General features: G+C 34.1%; 1 protein-coding gene across 5 annotated transcripts in view; it reads right to left on the bottom strand.

The window, feature by feature from the left end:
• RAP1GDS1 (Rap1 GTPase-GDP dissociation stimulator 1) overlaps nt 1-20,983 on the bottom strand; it is a 257,700-nt gene that overhangs the window by 86,968 nt on the left and 149,749 nt on the right. For all 5 annotated transcript variants that reach the window (XM_060299768.1, XM_030865633.2, XM_030865634.2 and 2 more), the window contains exons 3-4: nt 10,658-10,780; nt 7,811-7,936 (exon numbers count right to left, since the gene is read on the bottom strand). In XM_060299768.1, the coding sequence (XP_060155751.1) occupies nt 7,811-7,936; nt 10,658-10,778 (247 nt within the window). In that variant the 5' untranslated portion in view covers nt 10,779-10,780. The remainder of the gene's footprint in view (nt 1-7,810; nt 7,937-10,657; nt 10,781-20,983) is intronic.

A 20,983-nucleotide genomic window follows, 5' to 3' on the forward strand; every position in this document is an offset into this window, starting at 1 on the left:
TCAAAATGTGGCTGTTTTCCTCACGCTTTCCTTTAAACATTTCTTCTGTTCCCATGGGTCAACCATCACTTTTAAGTGTGTGAATCTCAAAGCTCTGTCACCTGAATGTGACAACAGCACCTCAAATTCAACATGCCTCCAAACATATCCACCTGGCTGAGATCTATTTCTGTTGTTGATATTATCCAGATTTGAATTTTGGACTCATGGACTCCTTTCTCTTACCTGATACTTTCTTGGATTCTTACACACACACACACACACACACACACACACACACACACACACACACACACACACACACACACACACACACACACACACACACCCTCTCTCCCTTTCTATTCTCTTTTATTCTTCAAGCTTGAAAAGAAACAATAACCTTCTAACTGCTTATTTTTCATCTAGTCTACTGTCCAATGGTTTTTAAGTATGAATGTGTATTAGAATCATCTAGGGTGTGGCCAAGAAAATGTATTTTGAAAAAGTCCGCTAAGTGTTTCAGATACATACTTCTTGTTAAGGGCAACTGCCTATCTTATAATGTACATCTCTTTCAAATTAACTTTTTCTATGGGATCGATCTGCACATTTAACTCTTGCTCAAATACCTCCAATGACTCCCCACTGTACTAGCCTTTCTCCAATATGGGTTCCAGACATATCTCTCTACTATATTATCTACCTTTTAAAATGCTTTTCTGTGCTCCTGAATAATCTCCTAATCCTTTCTCCACATGTCCAGATACTATGCAGATTGACTGCTTCCTCCTCTATTAACACCACTGGGAGGGCTCAAACACAAATGAGCTCCCTCCTAGATCTCTATTGTGTATCCTCTTACAGCACCATCACTGTGTCCTATTTTACTCACATGTTTCATTACCTTGAATGCACTATTAACTCTTTAAACAAAGGAGACACACTTGAACAATTAAACAGAAGTGATTACCAGCAAAACCATTTTCCCCCTCACATTATTTGCGTTGGTTTTTCCAGAACAAAGGTAAATTATAAACTACTTACAGGCTGATCCTGACTCACCAGAAATCTCACCTGAAGTAGAGGCTTGTGGCCCAACACAGAAATCCTCCCGAGACTAGGAGTGCTAATGCCTAATCTATCCCTACAGGATGCATAGAAGGCAGAACCTACTGATTACCTGTTCTGATCAAGGTCCCAAAAGTATGAACTGTCTCTCCCTAAATTTTATTTTAGGGCTGTCAATTTTTTTGTTGATTTTTTTCCCTTAAAGTCAAATTTGGAAGGAGAAAAAATTAGAGGCAATTTTATCCTCCACTTTAATTATATAAATCCAATAAAAAGAAAATTACTGTTGTAGGTCATACTTTAAATGTTTATATGTACGTGTATATGTATATAAGTTTGTAATTATGTTATATACATTTCTTCTTCCCACTCCCTCAAGTAGGGCTGATAGAAACAAGGTCATTTCCCACAGATTATATGTATGCCTCTTAGAAATGTGGAGTTTTTTAAAGGTTTAATTTTGAAATAATTAGAGACTCACAGAAAGTTGCAAAAAAAAAAAAATTAGTACAGACAGGTCCTATGCACCCTCCAACCAGCTTGCTCCAAGGGTAACACTTACATAACTCTAATACAATATACCAACCAGGAAAGTGACAATCTACGGACCTTGTTTAGATTTCATCAGTTTTTATATGCATTTGCATATGTGTGTGGGCATGTATAGTTCAAAGCAGTTTTATCATGTGTATAGATTCATGTAACTGTGGTAGTTTTAAATATTCACTATCGTGTAAATCAAATTTTATCAAATCGGTAACAGGCTTAAAAACAAAAGATAATTATATTTTTTGGTCTCAGAAAATAGAACTTGGATACATTACACAATACAAAATTGAGCAGGTATAACGAATGCAAAGTAGAACTGTATTTTGGTTTAAAATAAACTAGGAAATATATTCAAGTCAAAACTTCTTGAAAATTTTAAGTTGTATGCTTGAATCAAGTTCAACTACCAAAAAACAACACATTTGGGCTATATTGTCCAAATAGAACTACGTTTGCTAAAGTACTCCGTATTATTTCTTGGATTCTGTTAAAGATGTGGTGTAAGAAACAATCATATGGAGACTATTTGAGCAATTTTTTAGAACCGTTATTGAAGATACTGTCTAATGCAAACCAATATCTTTTGCAGATTTTAAGAGGAATGTATACAGAATCATCTAAGAAGCTAATGATATCCTGATGATAAATCTCGTCTAGAATTTGTCTCAACAGTTTTTTGTTTAACTGAAGAGCTACAAAATTTCTCCTTAGCATAAAATAAAAATTACATAGCATATCAAGTTTTTCACCTTGGCAACTGAGATGCTCAAATTAAATTAGTGCTCATTATGGTAAGTATATTATCCCTGACTCTTACTAGATTTATCTTTGCCTCTCCTTATATGGATTCTGTCCTTTATACTTTAAAAAAGTATATCCTGAGTACATTAGTGTATGCATTGCATTATGTCACAGCATACTTTTTAGAAACAATAATGTTATAGAATGAATGTTTGTGTCTACCTAAAATTCACATGTTGATATTCTAACCCCTGATGTTATGACATTAGAAGGTAATTAGGTCATGCAGGTAGAACCCTCAATGAAGAGACAGGAGAGCTTGCTTCCTCTAGCTCTCCTCTCTCTGTGAAGATACAATAAGAAGGCTGTGGGCAAACAAGGAGTGTCCTCACCAGATACTGAATCTACTACTGCTTTGATCTGGGGTGGATTTCCCAGCCTCCGAAACTGTGAGAAATAAATGTTGGTTGTTTAAGCCACTCAGTCTATGGTATTTTAATATAGCAGCCCAAACTGAGTAAGACAAATGATCATACATAAATGCTACGTATTTCCTTTGCCTAGCAGTTCATAATTTATATTGTACATCTATATATAACCTTATTTAATCCATACAACAGTCCACTTTTCCAATGAGGAAACTAAAATTCAGAAAGATTAAATGATAATTTAGTAAATGGTAGATCTGGAAATCTTATCAATCTGTAATATTTGCCTTCCAGAGAGCTTACTAAAATTTTACTTATTTATAATTTTATTAATTTAAAAATAAACTATATTTTATAAGCAATGCACCATTTGCTTAATTTCTAAAAAATGGCTCCAAATACTACTCCCATCACCCATTTATTTTCATTCTGATCAAAAACCACATATTAAGTGTGTACTCTGTAATTGTCCATAAGTTGTGTTCCTTTGTGCATTTTATTTTCTCCACCATATTAAAAGCTCTTTAATGGCAGGAACCTTTTATAGAGCTTATGATAGGGTTACAAAACAACATCTATTTCCAACTACTATATACATAGGAAATCTTTACAAGAGAGGATTTTCATGTGATAATAGCCATATTTACTGTCTCTAAAAGCAGTTGCATACAGTTGTTTATTCTTATATACATGATGTACTCTGATAATAAATTTATTAAAAATTACAACAGATTAGTAAAAGCTGAAGAATCTTATTTTTATACTTATTGGTTGATAATTCTATTCTACTCTAAAATTGAATACTAAAAGAAGTAGGACAAATCTACAGACCTGCAAACTCTTTAATAACATAATCAAACACTTAACCTAATTTATATCACTGAAAAAAACATTTTAAATGTAAGATATAAATAGTTCTGTGTTTAATATAACTGCTGCAAACATATTCTGACTACTTAGGCAATTTCAAAGCATGTCTGTATTATTCTTATCTAACCAACTTACATTATGAAATATTACAGAATTATTGCTAATTCTTTTTCAGCGTTTGCAGTCAGAATAATAAACTTTTTCTTCATCCCTTACATTAAAAATAGTGTAGCACAGTTAGAATCACTAATATATAAATAGGTCCATGCATGTACTTGGGCATCCTTTCATTTTTACACTTCTTGAAGTCATTGAAATAAACAATATTTAGTTTACCTCATAAACAATGGCTTTGGCAAGCCTGATTACCACCTCATTTTGGTAGATTTATTTCTTCATTAGTGAGCAAGAATTCAATTTCCTTTATATCATGTAAGACAGCATGTCACACAAGCTTCTTAAGTGCGCATCTTTCTAATAATAGGACTAATTACATAATCAAAAGCACTAATTTCATTTCTGTAAAGAGGTATATTTGTTTAATTTTAATTAATTTGAATTCTATATTATTCTTTCTCTGGTATACAAAAAGGCACAAATATTTAATTTCATGCAATCATTTTCTTTTAGCCTCCACTAAACGACTTGACCAGTATTTCTGATATCAATTATTTCCTGACCTCAAGCAGTACCATCTACAAACAGAGAAAGCTCAGTCTCCAGTCACCAATTTATCCCTACGAATTATAAACATTGGGGGGGGGATTTAACATGAAGCTCTTCGATACTGTAAGACCATTTAATTATATAAGCAATTTTAAATGTGCACAGTTATATAAACAAAACTAATCATTAAAAGAAGAGAATACCACAAAAATGGCCAGGTAAGGAGAAAAAGGGGCTCATTTTTTTCCATATCACCTTTGAGAGAAATGTGTAATTAAACAGGCCAAATGTATGCACTGCTGAGATGTAGTACTACGTTATCTAAAATCATATCCCCTAGCATATCCCATCACAGCTTTGCTGACTTCTTTCCAAATTGAAATATAATTTTTCTCTCTTCTTTGATCTAAAAGATGTCAAACTTCTTATAAAAAGAATTATTTTGGAGAAGTTAAAGGGCAAAGAGTTAAAATGTTGCTTATATCAGAAGTCTGGATACTTCGAAAGAGAAATCCATAAATGCCTTGGCACCTCTCTGGAAGCACAGAAAAAAGACCAGGCATTTTAAATGAAAACTGTTCCCACTCGCTGATGCTTTCATCTCTATATGCAAGAGAGAGACTGGGTGGGATTCAAAAAGTTCATCAGCAACAAAGCCTCATCCTGTCCCATTTAGCAGTTATATCAGTCTATTACCTGATGTTAGGATATATAAGACAGTTTCCTTCCATTAGGAAGAGTTCCCTAAAATGGGCACTGTCAAAGCTGGGAAATCTGAAATCTGACCTACTTTTTTCAAAAGATTTCCATGAATTTCGTGGTAAGTGTAATTCTTTCTACAGTTAGAGCTCTCCTTTCAAAAAGAACTGTTAACTGACATGCTGGCAAATTGCCTTACGTTTTAAGTATCAAAATAAAAATCTATAAAATATGCACAAATTTCTCACATATTTATCTCTAATACTGGATTCCCATGCTACTTTATGTATACGTTGACTTTACTATCTGTTGTAAGCCCAATAAAATTCTGAATAAACCCACACTAAAAAATTATTCATTTGGAATACATTTATAAAACAAGAATAAACTGATTAGTCCTATGGGTAAGTTTAATAAAATACAAACGTGAATTTTAAAACACATGTTATCTGTAAGAAGAAGATTCCTTGTATGTACAAGGCTGTCATTTGTAGTTTTCTATTCTCCGTTTAGGAATGAAGCATTACATTCTTAAGAGGGAAGAAGGTTAATTAATTAATTAAAATAGAAGTTATTCAATACTTTTTAAAGAGAGAAATCTAATTTCTGGGTTCTTTCAAACTCCTGCTTGTCATAATATGTCACTGCATTTCAAGTAAATTAAAAAATCAACCACACAGCATCACATTTATAGACTTTGATATCATTCTTGTAATTAAAATAAAGGTGCTGTACTCTTCCTACAACTATTCTGGAGAAATCACTCATAAACTGACATAGATTTAATTTCAAATAAAAGGATAAGAAAGCATACAGTATTATGGAAATTATATGCTTAAGACAGCATGGCACAATGAACACATTTTTACCACATGATTTACAGTAATAAATCACTTCTTATATTTATTCATTTTTAAGATTACTAACTTCATTTTCCTTAAACAAGGTTTAAATGTATAAAAAGTCTGTATTCAGTATGTTTAATTTTCTATTTAACTATAATTTTCATTGAACTGAATGAGAATAAAGTGGTTATAGTCACGAATAAATGAAACAAAAAATTAACTTCATAGCCTAAAGCATATCCACAGACTTTATACTGTGTACAGAGTAAATGGATACGATAAACAGCATAATAATGGACTTCAGTTTCATCAAAATGATACTTATTAACTAGACATTTATTATACTAACTTCAAGGTTCTTTAGTGTATACAGGAAATAAAATTACTCTGTGCCCATAAAAATCATAGCAAGATGAGACAATAGATCACTATGGGTATTTCTTCCATTGTGCCAATATTAAGTGAAACTCTAGGACAAAAGTACTCAAAACAGATAATTCCTATGATGTTCAAACAATGCATAATTCAAGAATATCTAAACTGAACAAAGATTAAAGAATACTTTTGATAGCCTTAAATTCTAGTAATAAACACAGAAGATAAGAATAAAAAGAGTAATGACTATACTCTCCAAATACTTGCCATCAATCTTTGCCTATTACTCTGCAGGGGTCTATTAAATATACATTGTTAAAATTAATCATATAAAATACACATTCATTCTTGAAAGCTAACGTCAGAAGCTATAGTGTTTAATAAAAATCCTAAATATGAAAATGCAAGTTATAAACATAGAGCACTAGGATTTTATAAACAAAGCTAATACCCTAGGATAGTAAGAATTGGAATGAAGGCACAGATAGGTAAATTTATAAGCAGCATTAGGGACTGAAATTCTCCCATTAAAATTCACATTAAAAGACATCCCGTGTCCTCAGATATAATATATAATATTCCAGAAAAAGGAAAGAATAAATGAGGCTAGTCTTACCACCACTGCTACAGAGAAGTTATAACTGAAAGCTGTAGTTTCAATCTTTTTTTCTGCTTCTTTCTTTTATTATAAATAAATATGTTTATGACTTTATTTTGTCTGGCTTATATGCACAAATCACTTTTTGAAACACTGTGTATTATAAAAGAGCTATCTATGATTTTTGTACATAAACTCAATGGGGAAAATAAACAATAAAAGTTATCCTAGTTGTATAAATAGAACTAAATTCTTAGGAGACTTTAAAGGTGAATGTTAAAAAATGTGTTTTTGTCTCAGAAATCTAAGGAAAATCAGGATAAGCCTAATTAAACTGAATATACTCAAGATTTTTTTCTGTATTTTGTTTGCATATACGTGGGAAGGAAAAGTAGAAAATGTAAAAATTTTGCAATATCTATACCCATACCCAAGTTCTTGCTTTCTCTTTGCCTAGTAGAACAGTATATTATATAAAGTGGTGAGGATGACAATGACGTTATGACAAATAGGAATGGAATCAATGCAAGATGCAATAGGCCAATCTAGCTCTTGAGAAGATAATGGTTTTTATGAATGGCTTTACTGAATTGCAAGTAATTAAAAATGTATTTGGACAGACTTAGAAACTAAAAAATGTGTTCAGAAGTATTCTCATGCAGAGATGGTACTTCAATAAAACCTAATTGAAAAGATATATTTTTTCCCTAAAATTAAAAGCTCCAATTCTTAGAAAATGACTTATTTTCCTCTGAAAATATCATTTGTGATATGAGAAAAAGAATTCATTTCAGATAAGTCTTAGATAAAAGAATACTATGGCCCGAATTTCCATCGATTCAGCTACATAAGCAGAGCTAAGTCATACTGGCTCACATTAATGTCTTAGCCTAGAAAAGACAGTGCTAACACTAAAAGCAGAATTATTATGAAAATCGTAATTCTTAAACAAAAGTTTATAAGTGTACCATTGCTATTTCAACACTTACGGCTATCGTAACATATGTTTCCTAGAGCCCTGCCAGTTTGAAGCAGCACTTCCTGGTCTTTGCTATTTAGCAGCTGCACCAGTGGTGAAATTAATCCTGCATCCACACATGGAATTCGCATAAATTCTGAAAAGAAGAACATATTTAATTAAAAATATAAAGATTCTCAATTACATAAAAAACCTCCCTTAATAAAATAAATATATAATATGAAAATGTTTAAGATGGCTTACTATCTGAAGAGTACATTTCTGTCTAAAAGTACCATTACAACCCTACTAAATACTTCATGAAATAAGTACACAAAAATGAGTGGGGTCATATTTTTCTTTGCTGATAGTCTCTACCATAAACCAAAAGAATTTTTCATTAACTTTCATTATACCTAATTTATCACTATCTTCTTATACCTGGATGTTATAAGAGGAGGAAGGTGGAGGGGGGAGGGGGGGAGGAGATGGAGGAGGGGAATAAGATGTAAAGGTTTTGTTTGCTTTCACACATTTTCAACTTCAGTTATCAGCACTGTAGACACATAACAGTACCTCGTTTCAGAAATTTGTTGTTGTTGTTGTTATTATTATTATTAGACACTCTGAGAGTACAATTCTAAAAAGGAAGAAATATTCAGATACTTCCTCTTTTACTTATTTTTCCTTTGCCTCAAATCCATCTTAAATCTGTTATATAGGGGAACACTTTATTTAAAAGATATCAAAATCTTTTACTGCAATTTATGGTCATAGCTATGCTCCCACATTAAACTTGCCCCTGGAACTTCTTACTAATACTCTGGATTTTGAACATCAGCACATAGTCAGGTACGCTAATATTTAGAGAGTTCCTTTTGTATGTACAAATTTAACCATAATTATATTTTATAATTAATCCAAATCTAACAAGTATATGCTAACACTTCTCTTCTATTATTATATAACGTGCACAGCAGAGTGACGATGAACAGATCAACTTCCAATTTCTTTTTTTCTCCGGTTCACACAATCTTCTTTCATTGTCAAGTTTCTAACCAGAAGAAATATAAGGCTAGTTAATATCTCTGTTGGGTCATGTTGCATTTCTGAAGATATTTATTTAAAAAGAAAGACTCTAATCCACTTTCTCAGCCAGTCACTTAAAAAAGAAACAATGTGACGATTAAGCAGTAAACAACCATTTAAATGGATCCCATTTATTTTAACCAGTAGGGATTAGTGGCATGCCCTTAACAAGCCTCTGATTAAAAGTATAAATGCTATAAATTATGTCTTTAAAACATAGTTGTCATCTACTAGAGTGTAACTAGAAGCAACCTCTAGCAGCAGAGTTATCATGCAACTGTGACCAAGTATTATAAGGATTGATACTATTACGTAATAAGATCATATAGGAATGGCAAGCCATTTCAAAAAAAAAATCTATTCAAAATTTCTCAATCTATGTTATGTGTGTGTGCTCATTCTTAAGAAAAAAAGTTTTAAGATAAAAATTGATTTCTGGAAACTATACTGTGTTTCTAATGAAGTTAAAAATAAATTACTTGATCTTAAAAATCAAGCTGCTTTGCATCTAAGAAGATTTAGATAGTGGTTGCTCTAAGTTAACAAACAATATCTGAAGGGGTTTCATTTTCAAACTAGATCTGCTTCAGGAGTTCTTTGTTGTCCCAAGGTGATCCCTATCTATTCAGAGCAGTTCAAATCTTCTTGAAGTACACTAAATGCTCCAGGCCACTAGGAATCTCTGAACATTTATGACCAGCTCAACTCCAGAGCACAGCATAATGATTATAAATTACAATAGCTTAGATGTACATACAAACAATAGATGGTCAGTTTTCATTAACAACCAAAAAATGATTTACCAATATTGGAATTTGGAAAGATATTTTGAGCACCTCTAAACAAATGAAAAAATTTCATGGCAATTCTTTCTGGTAACACACATATGAACAAGTTGTTTTACTGGGCTAAAAACATACTTTACAATGCCACCTGCCACAGTGATTCCACAATGTATAAAATTGTGTAAAACTGAAGCCAGAATTTTAAAGTTTCTTTTTTTAAAGTATAATATATGCAACTTACTAAAATAAAAGAACTAAAAATAATATCAAACTTTGACAAACTGAGGCATACTAATGGTATTACATTTAGCATGGCCTCCCCTTTTGCTTAAAAACTGCTTTAAGAAGTCAGTGTTTTTCTCAAATTGACTAAACTAAAATCATACACAAATATTTCTGCTACAAAATAATTCTTCCAAAGAATCCCCTCTCACTGGATATAAACCATATATAATGGGACGGCTATTTTATAATCTATGCTTTGCTGTCATTACATGGAAACCTAAGAAATAAATGTTTCTCATGAAGATGAATTCAGAAACCAGTATGTATTCCGACTACACTGTTGCAGTCAAGTGCCAACGTCAGTAGGTCAGACTAAAAAGAAAAAAACAGTGAGTTTATCTGGATATAACACAAACCAACGTATACACTGAAAAAGGGTAAGCTGTCCTGTGACAATGAAGACGAATGACTCAGTGGCAGCTCAAGAATCCTGTAACCAAAGCAATAAATGATACAGGTACAGGACTAGCGGTGCTGTTCTTTAATTCTACTCTGAAGGAATGGAATAGCAAATGGGAAATGTACGAATAGAATGACTATAATGATAGTCATTTTAAACAACATTTCATTACGTGAAAAAAGTCAAAGAAAAGAAAAATAGAAAGAAAGTAAAAAGGTCTAATCTACAAAATTAAAACATAAATTAATAAAACATACTGACAGGTAGGGTGTAAAACTGAAGATGTTCCCAGCAGAAAAGTTCTTGAGGAAAACCTCACCATTTTTGGCTATTTCTGCTATGATGTTAGCTACTTTGGCTGTGCAGGAAGACTGTGGAACCAACAGACTTGCAAACAGTTGAAGTATTCCACTTCCTTGGATTTTTTCACTTGTTTCCATATCTGAAAGATACATACAAAGAGCTTCAGTGAACATCTTCAACACTAACACTGACAACTTCATTTACAATAAATTCTTTCTTTAAGAATTTTCACCATCCATAATAGAAACAGTTCATTATATATCAAAATGTGTATATTTATATAAAATTACCTTCAGTTCCACAAGCTGCTTTCATGTTCAGTTTTTATCTATGCAAAACACTTTCTAATACAATCTTTTCTAAATCTACAGATTATAAAGGAATCCTTTCTGAATATACCATTTGCATACCAAATTTACTTCTCAATGTTATTTCCAACACTGTCTATTCAGAGTAGGAATGCTTTACTTTCTACTTCCCTTCTGAATTCTCTAACAGTGTGTTATTAATACATGTGAATTCTATGATTACCTATAATGCTACAGCAATTAAAAAAAATAAGTGGCAACTACATGTGCTAAAAACTCACCTCATATCATTTTATATGGAGTGATAGAAGAGACTATTCAGTTCCATATGATTACTATGTTTCTCACACAACTTATTCAAACCACCACTAATGAGAAAGGGAAATAGTCAACAGCAATAAGGCCATGGTATTTAGAACTCTATATGGTGATATAGAAATTCAAGACGACCTACTTCTTTCCTTTTCTTTCCATCTTTGTTAAAATACAAATAAAGAGCCTTTGTATGAAATCAAGCTGCTTCATGTAAAAAGCATGACCTATTAAAATAAAAAACAGGAACACCTGGAATGATGATGGAAATAAAGACAAGCTCAAGGAAACAAAATTTAAAATCACTATTTGGCTCGTAACAACGAAGAGGAATGGCATTGTTTAAAAACAGGGAGCTATAAGGCTCATTAAGACATTCTATTTAAATTTATTTCTATGTGTAGCTCCTCTATATCCTTTACATCCTTTGGTTATACAAACAAACAAGAGAACTCTAACGATTTCTTGTTAAGTAAATGGCAGCTGCTCTGATCAACAGAGAGTAGGGAATCATTTTTAATAATTTGAGAAAGTCTACAAAAAATTATCTATTTCTTTATAGTAAGCGCTGATTAGGGCTTCCCTGGTGGCGCAGTGGTTGAGAGTCCGCCTGCCGATGCAGGGGACGCGGGTTCGTGCCCCTGTCCGGGAAGATCCCACATGCCGCGGAGCGGCTGGGCCCGTGAGCCATGGCCGCTGAGGCTGCGCGTCCGGAGCCTGTGCTCCGCAACGGGAGAAGCCACAACAGTGAGAGGCCTGCGTACCGCAAAAAAACACAATCTCTTCATATAGTAAGCGCTGATTGTTTAGCTCAGTGTTTTTCAAACTGTGGGTCCCAATCCATTAAGAACCCTGAAATCAATCTGGTGAGCAAGGACCAGCAATTTCTTAAAAAGAGAAATAGAATCAACAATATCCACAACAACAACAAAAGAATAGAAAAAAATTCTTTTGCGGACAGTAAGGTAAAACACTGAGTGAAACACATGCACATGTTACTGTATGTGTGTGCTTACTGAATGTAAAATGTACCACTAATCGTAGATTCTGGTCAAAAAGTTAAAAAGCAATGTTCTGTGTAACCCAGGACTAGCCAGGATTCTGTGTTAAAGAGGTACAACACTCTTAACATTATCAGAAGACGCTGGAATTGTTGAATGGCTGAAGCAATAGAAAATTATATGGAAAATTATTTATAAATTTGTAAAAATTGAAAATTGTAAAAGTTCCATGGATTTGTTATCTTAAAAACATTTCTTTGCAATTACTGCAGTTACTTGGGTATATGTGCATGTTTATATATGACATTAGTACAAAAGATCAAGTGATCAAAATTAGTCAATGTTGAAACTCCATGCATTTCCTTTTCCATAAGCCTAGTACACTTTAATACAGCTAATACTATTTTGGTTTTCTTACATTTTATGTACTGTAATAAAAAAGGATATTTTGGAGATACTTTAAAACAGCGCTTTTTATTAGGTGAAGAAACAGAAGCCCAGAAAGATAAAGTAACCTTGTCTAAAGTCACCAATAATCATAGAGCATGAAGGGCAAATTCAGATTCTACTACACTAACAATTCAACATGTGTATCACCTGGCAACCACTGGTGTTATTTTTTAGAACAGAAAACTTACTTAAGCATAAGTAAATGAAATTTGTCTTTCTGTACGCTGCTACTCACTGGTTTCTCACAATTCAGATTATTACAAATGTAAAGTACACATGACAGAACATAAACACAGGAGCTGTCCTTTCAGCAAGCGCATTTATAAAATACAATGTGGCTTTTCACTTTTACTTTGTTTCTTGGATTAAAAAATACATTTTTAAGGTACCACCTGAAAATCTGACACCAAGTTTCTGTTAATTATTATTATCATTATTATTCTTTCTAGCAAGAAGTCAAAAGAACTGAACTCTTTGCCATGTTAAAATTCTTCCTTTTCTGACCACTGCTACAACGGTAGGACACTGGGGTTGACTGCCCCAGGGGTCTTGTCCCACCATCTGCTGGTGCTAGGATGACAGCAAGAATCTGGCATGAGGGATGAATCATGATTAGATGTGAAGCTGAGGCATTTGTGTGTGTGGAGGCGAGCAGTTAACTGCAAATCACCCAGGCACGTCTCACTTTAACTATAACTAAAAAAATGGCTTAACATCAGAGCTGAATGTCAGGGGCACGGGGAAAAAAAGAAAACAAAGCAATACAAGACTCTTGCACTCTGATGAGTTTCCATGGATTACAATCCAGGGAACTGGGAAAACAGTTATAATAAGATGAATCAAGATTTGGGAATAGTATTTTTTTAATACTATTGTCAGAGAAATAAAAGGGAAAATATAATCTGGTTTTTCACATAAATCTGATTTACAATTTAGAAAAATCGAAAAGGAATTCTATTTACTTGCTAGCATGTGGATTTATATATAGGTTTAGAACTTAAACAGCTGGGAATTATCTTCTTTCATTTGTCATGAAAACATAAAGGGCCAAATACTGCTTATCATTAAAATGCCACTATCCAATAAACAATTACAAAGTTTCAGCCTCATTTCATATATGCTTTCTACACTGGCATTCTACTGCATCTCACAATGTGTATCTGTGAACTAAACATGTTCACAGATATCTATGAGCACCGCTGAAATGATTTTAAGAGAGCATTAAGAAGGCGTCAGTGGTGGTGTTTGCAGGTCTAAATGAATGACTGCTTGTAAAAAGAGATCATGTGTTGTGATCAGGAGTCCTAAAAAAAAAAAAGGCAGACTTTTCATTATCTTTAGCCATACTACTACTGACATTGGAACTATACCCATTTTAAATATTTGCAGGAATCAATTCCACTTCTTTCTCCCCCTTCACGTTTAGGTGCAGTCATAAAAGCGTTTGAGTATGCCTACAAATTATAGGCAGCTGGCAGTCCTTGAATTTTGAAGGACCCATACATGAAGGGCAGTTGCTACTCTAAAATAATATCTGTGGAGCTACGGCAGGAGTCATATCCATTAGAGTAGCCCTTGCAGTTCTGCAAGCACTCATTCTGTCTCTGCAGTCCTATGTCCACACCCCACCTGACCTCCTGGTGGCAAGGAGCAGCTTCGTTATGAAACTGCCAGGGACAGAAAGAAAAAGAAAACTGGGCAATTGGGTCAGAGAAACTTGAAAGAAGAGTAAATCAAGAAGCTGTGCTACAATGCTATAGGGAGAGGAGAAGTTAAAGCACAACTCATAGAATTTCTCAAGACCAATAACCCAGGAGAAGACAGAGAATGGGTGGAATAGGAATGGGAATTTAAGATATGGCTCGAAAAATGCTAAAGTTCCCAACAAAGCTGCCAAGTAAACACGTTAAAATAATTGGCTTTACAGTTAAATATCAAGAGCAGGTTTTCAGGTACGCTGCTATAAGCTGAATTTATGATGTTACGTTGGCATATAGGCTTTATGAGGAGAAGCTAATGAAAAGCATTTGATAGCCAATTTACAGTAAACTCCAAATTAGAAAAACAAAAATAATGACTGTTATTACTGTGACTCTATTAGATTAAAAATGTACTTGGATTATTTACTTCTAGTTATGAGAACAATAAAGAATTGCTATTTTTACTTATATTATATGTCCAAGGATCCTCGTGACTGACTGTGAAGAGAAGACTCAGATTTGGGATTGACTGCAACGACAAGGAATATGACTCCAGGGCTGTGTGTGTATCGTTGTCTCTGGGGAACTATTTATTCCTCAAGGGGTAGACTTTTAGAATAGGGTGTAACAAGAGATCTGGCCCTGTGCCTGGGAGATCTGATCCAAATCCAAGGTTTCATTTCCTACCACACAGACGAGCCCCAAATCCTCTCTCCCTTTATCCAAAGGAAAACAAAGCATGTGCGCTTGGATATACAATAAATACCTCAAATTTATCATTTCCAAAATCCAATTTACTCTCTTCCTTTCCTTTCATTTTAGTCTCTATTGCAGTTAATGGCAGGGAACCCATCTAAGCCAGAAGCTCTAGAATGATTATAAATTTTTCTTTTAGTAAATGCCTTGCTACCACCCATGTTAATCAGAAAGTACTGTAAGTTCTGTAGATTCCATCTGACTAGCATCTTGTGCATCTATCCTTTCCTTGTTACATTCGTGCTACTTCCAGTTCTCAATTCTGACCTTTATTAAATGCAACAGCCTCCTCAAGAGTCTCCCTAACTCCAGCCTCCCCTGCAACTGTCATCTACATTGACGGCAGAATAAGCTTCTGGAAATACAAATTTTATGTCACTCCCCTACTTTAAATCTTTAAATGATCGTCTATAAGTTTTAATTAAACATTCAAGCACATCCATGACATTTATATTTCCCAACCATATCTCCTGATACTCCTCCATTGATATCCTACATTCTAGTCACACTAAATTGCTTATAGAAATCTAAATTAATCATTTTATTTCATACTTTCTTACTGCATTTGTTCCCTCTCTGAAATGCCACACCCACACCACCACTATAGCTAATGCCTACACAGAGGCATAGTGTCCTCATTTAAAGGCACCTGACTGAGAGCCATTTAAACCTTTAAAGATACCTGACTACCATAAAAACTCATTTTTTAAAACAGACATGTGACATAGGCATGATAGGTTATGTTTTCTTCATACTACAAATAAAGCTATATGATTATATTGGAAAAGCAATAAGAAACCAATTTTTCTGATTCCTAGTCCAGTGCTCTTCCTAACACAACTGTTAATTTAGAAGATATATAGTGCTAACAATACCTTGACCAGATTCACCAAGTTATTATGTGACAAATATTTTTATTTAACATATTTTTCAGAAGTAAGAACTAAACTAAGACAACTGGGTAAGAAAGGGATGCACAGTATTTTGAGATAGATAAATTGACTCAGTGATTGAAGGAGAGAAAGGGAACTGTGTATAGAGAAAGTGAAACAGGTTTAAAATATATTTAAAACACAGAAGAGGACTATACTGGGTATAAGATTAAAGGGTCTGACAAATGAGAAATTAATGTTTCTAAAAGAAAATGGAAGTATATGGGGGGTTGTTATAAAATGCTTTTTCTTTCACTGATGAGAATCTTTTTCCCGCAATAAAGATTTTAAGCAAATAAAAGGAACATGAAGTACAGGAAAGAAAAGGCTGGATATAGTCATGAAAAGAAACAGGGCAGAACAAAGACCCATTTGCACAATGACTCACCGTCAGAAAGAGGTCTTACTAAAAGATTAAGTTGTGAGAGTCATTTATAAAATTACAATAAATGATTTTGACAGTTTTGCAGTCATTTCAATTCCAGGGATAATGTAAGCTGTGGGAGTTGGAGAAGTTATGTATTTGGAAATCACTAGAATAAGCAGGGAGATCTGCTAGTCTGACTATTTTCCTTTAACTTACCACCAACTAGGTCAGTTGCTAAAAACTGAGTTGGTTAAAAAATAAAAGAAAGATATTTGCTGAGAAATACCCGGAGGAACCGTGCTAATGATTGTGGTAAAAGCAGAGTATATAACTAGAATCGTTCAACTCTAAGTTCACAGTAATTACTGAAAATGCGGTCCCTACGGTAAACGTGGATTTCCTCACTTCATACTAAGAGAACGAGGACATAGTAAAACAGTGAAGGAATATTTTTAGTAAAAGATCTATCTCCATCCTGTGAAACACCTTGGGGAAAAATATGAAGTAAACAAAGCTAAAGAGATTGGCATCTGTAGGTCACAGGGCAGTCTTCATGTAGGGATTAATGACCTTACAAAAATAGACCCCAGAGAGATGCCATGCTTCTTCCACCATGTGAGGTTCCAGTGAAAAGACAGCGGTCTATGAATCGGAGAGCAGGCCCTCACCAGAATCTGCTGGTGCCTTGGTCTTGGACTTCCCAGCCACCAGAAGTGTGAAGAATACCACCTAGTCCAGGCTATTTTGTTATAGCAGCCCACGTGGACTAAGACGTATGGCATAAAAGTCCTTTCATAGTTTGACCCCTACTCCCTTTCCAGTTTCAGTTTCTGATTGAACTAGGTTTCTTCCCCACCACTGTGACATTGTATATGTTGCCTCCATTGCTTGGGATGTTCTTCCCATAATCCTTGTGCCCTCACATTACCTGGGTAAAGTACACTGTATTTTCAAAATCCAGCATTCCCTGATCCTGCTTATCAAATTCACCCCTCTTCCCCAATATTCACACACAATGTTGTAATTGTTTCCAAGCTGTTAGAACCTATTTGGTAGCTGAAGACTTGGAGTAGATGAGATTATCCACAGAAGATGTCTTTTTACTGAGTCCCTACCATATTGGGAATATAAGCTAAAGGATACAAATCATATCCTCAGTGAGCTGTCTAGTAAGAGAAAGAGAGAGGTAAATAAGTTACCACAATTCACTGTGACTGATAACACCATGGAGGTTACATACAATGTATAATGGGAAGCAATCACAGTTCCATGAAGATCATAGAAATTTCCATAAACAAGGTAACATTTAAACTGAGTTCTGAAGCCCAATAAAGCATGTTCCAAGCAGAAAAAGGAGAAAAATTTATTCCACAAAGAAGGAACACATAAAAAGCACTACTATCTGAAGCTAGAGACCCTAAATTTGTAATAGCAACATTCTGTACCATTGGGTGATTTTTTTACCAGCAGCTGGAGGCTGCCAGAATTGAGAAGTGGAAAAGGTAGACGGCTGATATTATCTTAGGTTTGAAGAAAAGGTAGGTAAAAGGAGAAGGATAAGAGAATACACCTATGAAACACCCATTTATCCATCAGAATCTAGGTGAAATGGCAGTCCCTCTGTGACACTCTGAAAGACTCTTACAACTATGAATTGAACCCAGTTCTCTGAACACTTTGTAATCAGCTCTATTATATAATGTGTTAAACTGTATTAAAACTTATCTGTTACTTGTCTATCCAATCGCTCTGGGGCAAGGTACCAACTAATGCATGGTGGTACCCAATTAATGCTAGTTGAATAGAACTGCCCTGTGCTTAAGGAGTTTATAACTGAATAAAAAAAGGCATACACACATAATTAATATACACCAAAATAAGTTCAACTAGAGGGATGCATAAGCTCTCCTACAGAATACTAAAGATGGAGCAACTGAGTTACATTTATTAATGTTGTAGAAGTTGTAATTACTTTTAACAGAAAAGAAGATTGAGCTTATAAGGAGACTGTCTTATATTTTAAGAATTTTCTCATCAAGAATGGAAGTTTTTTTGGTAGCATTACCAATCGCTAGCTTATGCAGAGACTAAACTTTTCACTTTGCATTAAGCTAATCAGGTCTCAGATTACATTTTTTCAAAAGCAAACATATGCAAAAATGTTCTTGAAGCTTCAGACATCATTTTAGAAACTACTTTGTTTTTATCTTATCCCTCCCACATGCACACATCAGAAAGAAAAGGTGATCAATCCATAAGTAAGTTATTATGAGCAAAATGAAAACATTCTGTTTGCTCCTTTAGTACAAGGAGGAGAAAAGATGCGTAACGCTTAAATATGGGCAGAGAAAATTACCAGCATCTAAGTGAACTCACCTCAGAGAACACTCTGTGCTAAAACCCAGATGTCTCTTAAAAATAAAACCCCACTACTCTGCCTTTTGGAGTCTCAGTTTGGGGTTTATCACAACAAATACTAAAAAGCAGGTCATAAAATCAACCTTAGTCAAATCAACTAGATTTGCTTGTGGAAAGCTCTAATGTTAAGGGCATCATTCCTCACTAGCAGTTATCCCAACACATAACTATTATGCCACACAATTCATTTTGATATGTCAGTAGAATATAGAGTCCACTTGTGATGGTTACTTTTACACGACAACTTGATTGAGCCATGGTACCCAGGAATTTGGCCAAACATTATTCTGGAGGTTTTTGTAAGGGAGTTTTTGGATAAGATTAACATTTAAATCTGTACATTTTAAGCAAAGCAGATTGGCTTCTACAATGTGGGTAGACCTCATTCTATCAGCTGAATGTTTGAATAGAACAAAAGACTGACCACCCTGAACTCTTTCCCCCACGTGCCCTGGAGCAAGAGGAATGCTGCCAGCAGAGTAATTCACGTGCAGGGTCATGAAATCTCACATAGTATTCTGTACTACTGCTCCAACTCTGTATAACTAGAGTCAGAAAAGAAAAGTGACTTTGACTCTGTCTGAATGTGTTGGCTTTCTGAAATTTCAAGAAATTACACAATGCATTGTTTGTTTTTTAACTGGTAATAAAACAGCCAAAATTTCCAAGTGAAGGCATCTGACAACAGAAGGCACTGAATGCTACTAAATTCTAGTAAAAAAAATTAGAGTATAAAGATTCCCTACATTATACAGTCCACTGTATGAATACCACCTAGAATATTATACCTAAACTCTATCTTACTAAGCACATGAAACGTTCACACTTTCTCAGTTATTGATGATTTTTGAGGAAAGAGGTTGTGTTTATTTTTACTTATTTGTTAATTTTTTTCTTTATTTTTGAAATAATTGATTTATAATATTATATTAGTTTTAGGTGACAACATAATGGTTCAATATTTTTATAGATTATAATCCATTTAAAGTTAGTACAAAACAATGGCTACATTTCCCTGTGCTATACAATATATTCTTGTTGCTTATTTTATAAATAGTAATTTGTGTCTCTTAATCCCATACTCCTATCTTGTCATCCCCCGCGCTTCCCTCTCCCCACAGGTAATCACTAATTTGTTCTCTGTATCTGTGAGTCTGTTTCTGTTTTGTTATATTCATTCATTTGTTTTATTTCTTAGATTCCACATATAAGTGATAACAGAGTATTTGTCTTTCTATGTCTGACCTATTTCACTAAACATAACGCTCTCTAGGTCTATCCACGTTGTTGCAATGGCAGGATTTCATTCTTTTTTATAGCTGAGAATACTCTAGTGTGTGTATACATACACCACATCTTCTTTATCCATTCATCTGATGATGGGCACTTAGACTGCCTCCATATCTTGGCTACTGTAGATAATGCTGCTATGAACATTGGGGTGCACGTATCCCAATGATCCAGTGTTTTCTTCAGATATATACCCAGCAGTGGAATTGCTGGATAATATGGTAGTTCTATTTTTAGTTCTTTGAGGAACCTCCATACTGTTTTCCATAGTAGCTACACGTATTTACAATTCCACCAACAGTGTACTAGGGTTCCCTTTTCTCCACATCCTAGCTAACATTTGCTATTTGTAGACTTTTTGATGATAGCCATTTTGACAGGTGTGAGGTGATATCTCATTGTGGTTTTGATTTTAGTTCTCTGATTAGTGATGCTAAGCATTTTTTCACGTACGTTTTGGCTAGCTGTATATCTTCTTTGGAAAAATGTCTATTCAGGTCTTCTGCTTGTTTTTAAATTGGGTTCTTGGTTGTTTTGATATTGAGTTGTACGTATAACTAGCAGTTATCCCAACTGGGATAACTGGGTTGTTTATATATTTTGGATATTAACCCCTTATCAGTCATATCTTTGCAAATATTTTCTCCCATTCAGTAGGTTGTCTTTTCGTTTTGTTGATGGCTTCCTTTGCTGTGTAAAAGCTTTTAAGGTAAATTAGGTCCCATTTGTTTATTTTTATTTCTTTTGCCTTAGGATACAGATCCAAAAAAATACTGCTAAGATTTATGTTGTGATTTGTTATAAGACA

Source organism: Globicephala melas, chromosome 5 (genome assembly GCF_963455315.2).
Source record: "Globicephala melas chromosome 5, mGloMel1.2, whole genome shotgun sequence".
Taxonomy (NCBI): domain Eukaryota; kingdom Metazoa; phylum Chordata; class Mammalia; order Artiodactyla; family Delphinidae; genus Globicephala; species Globicephala melas.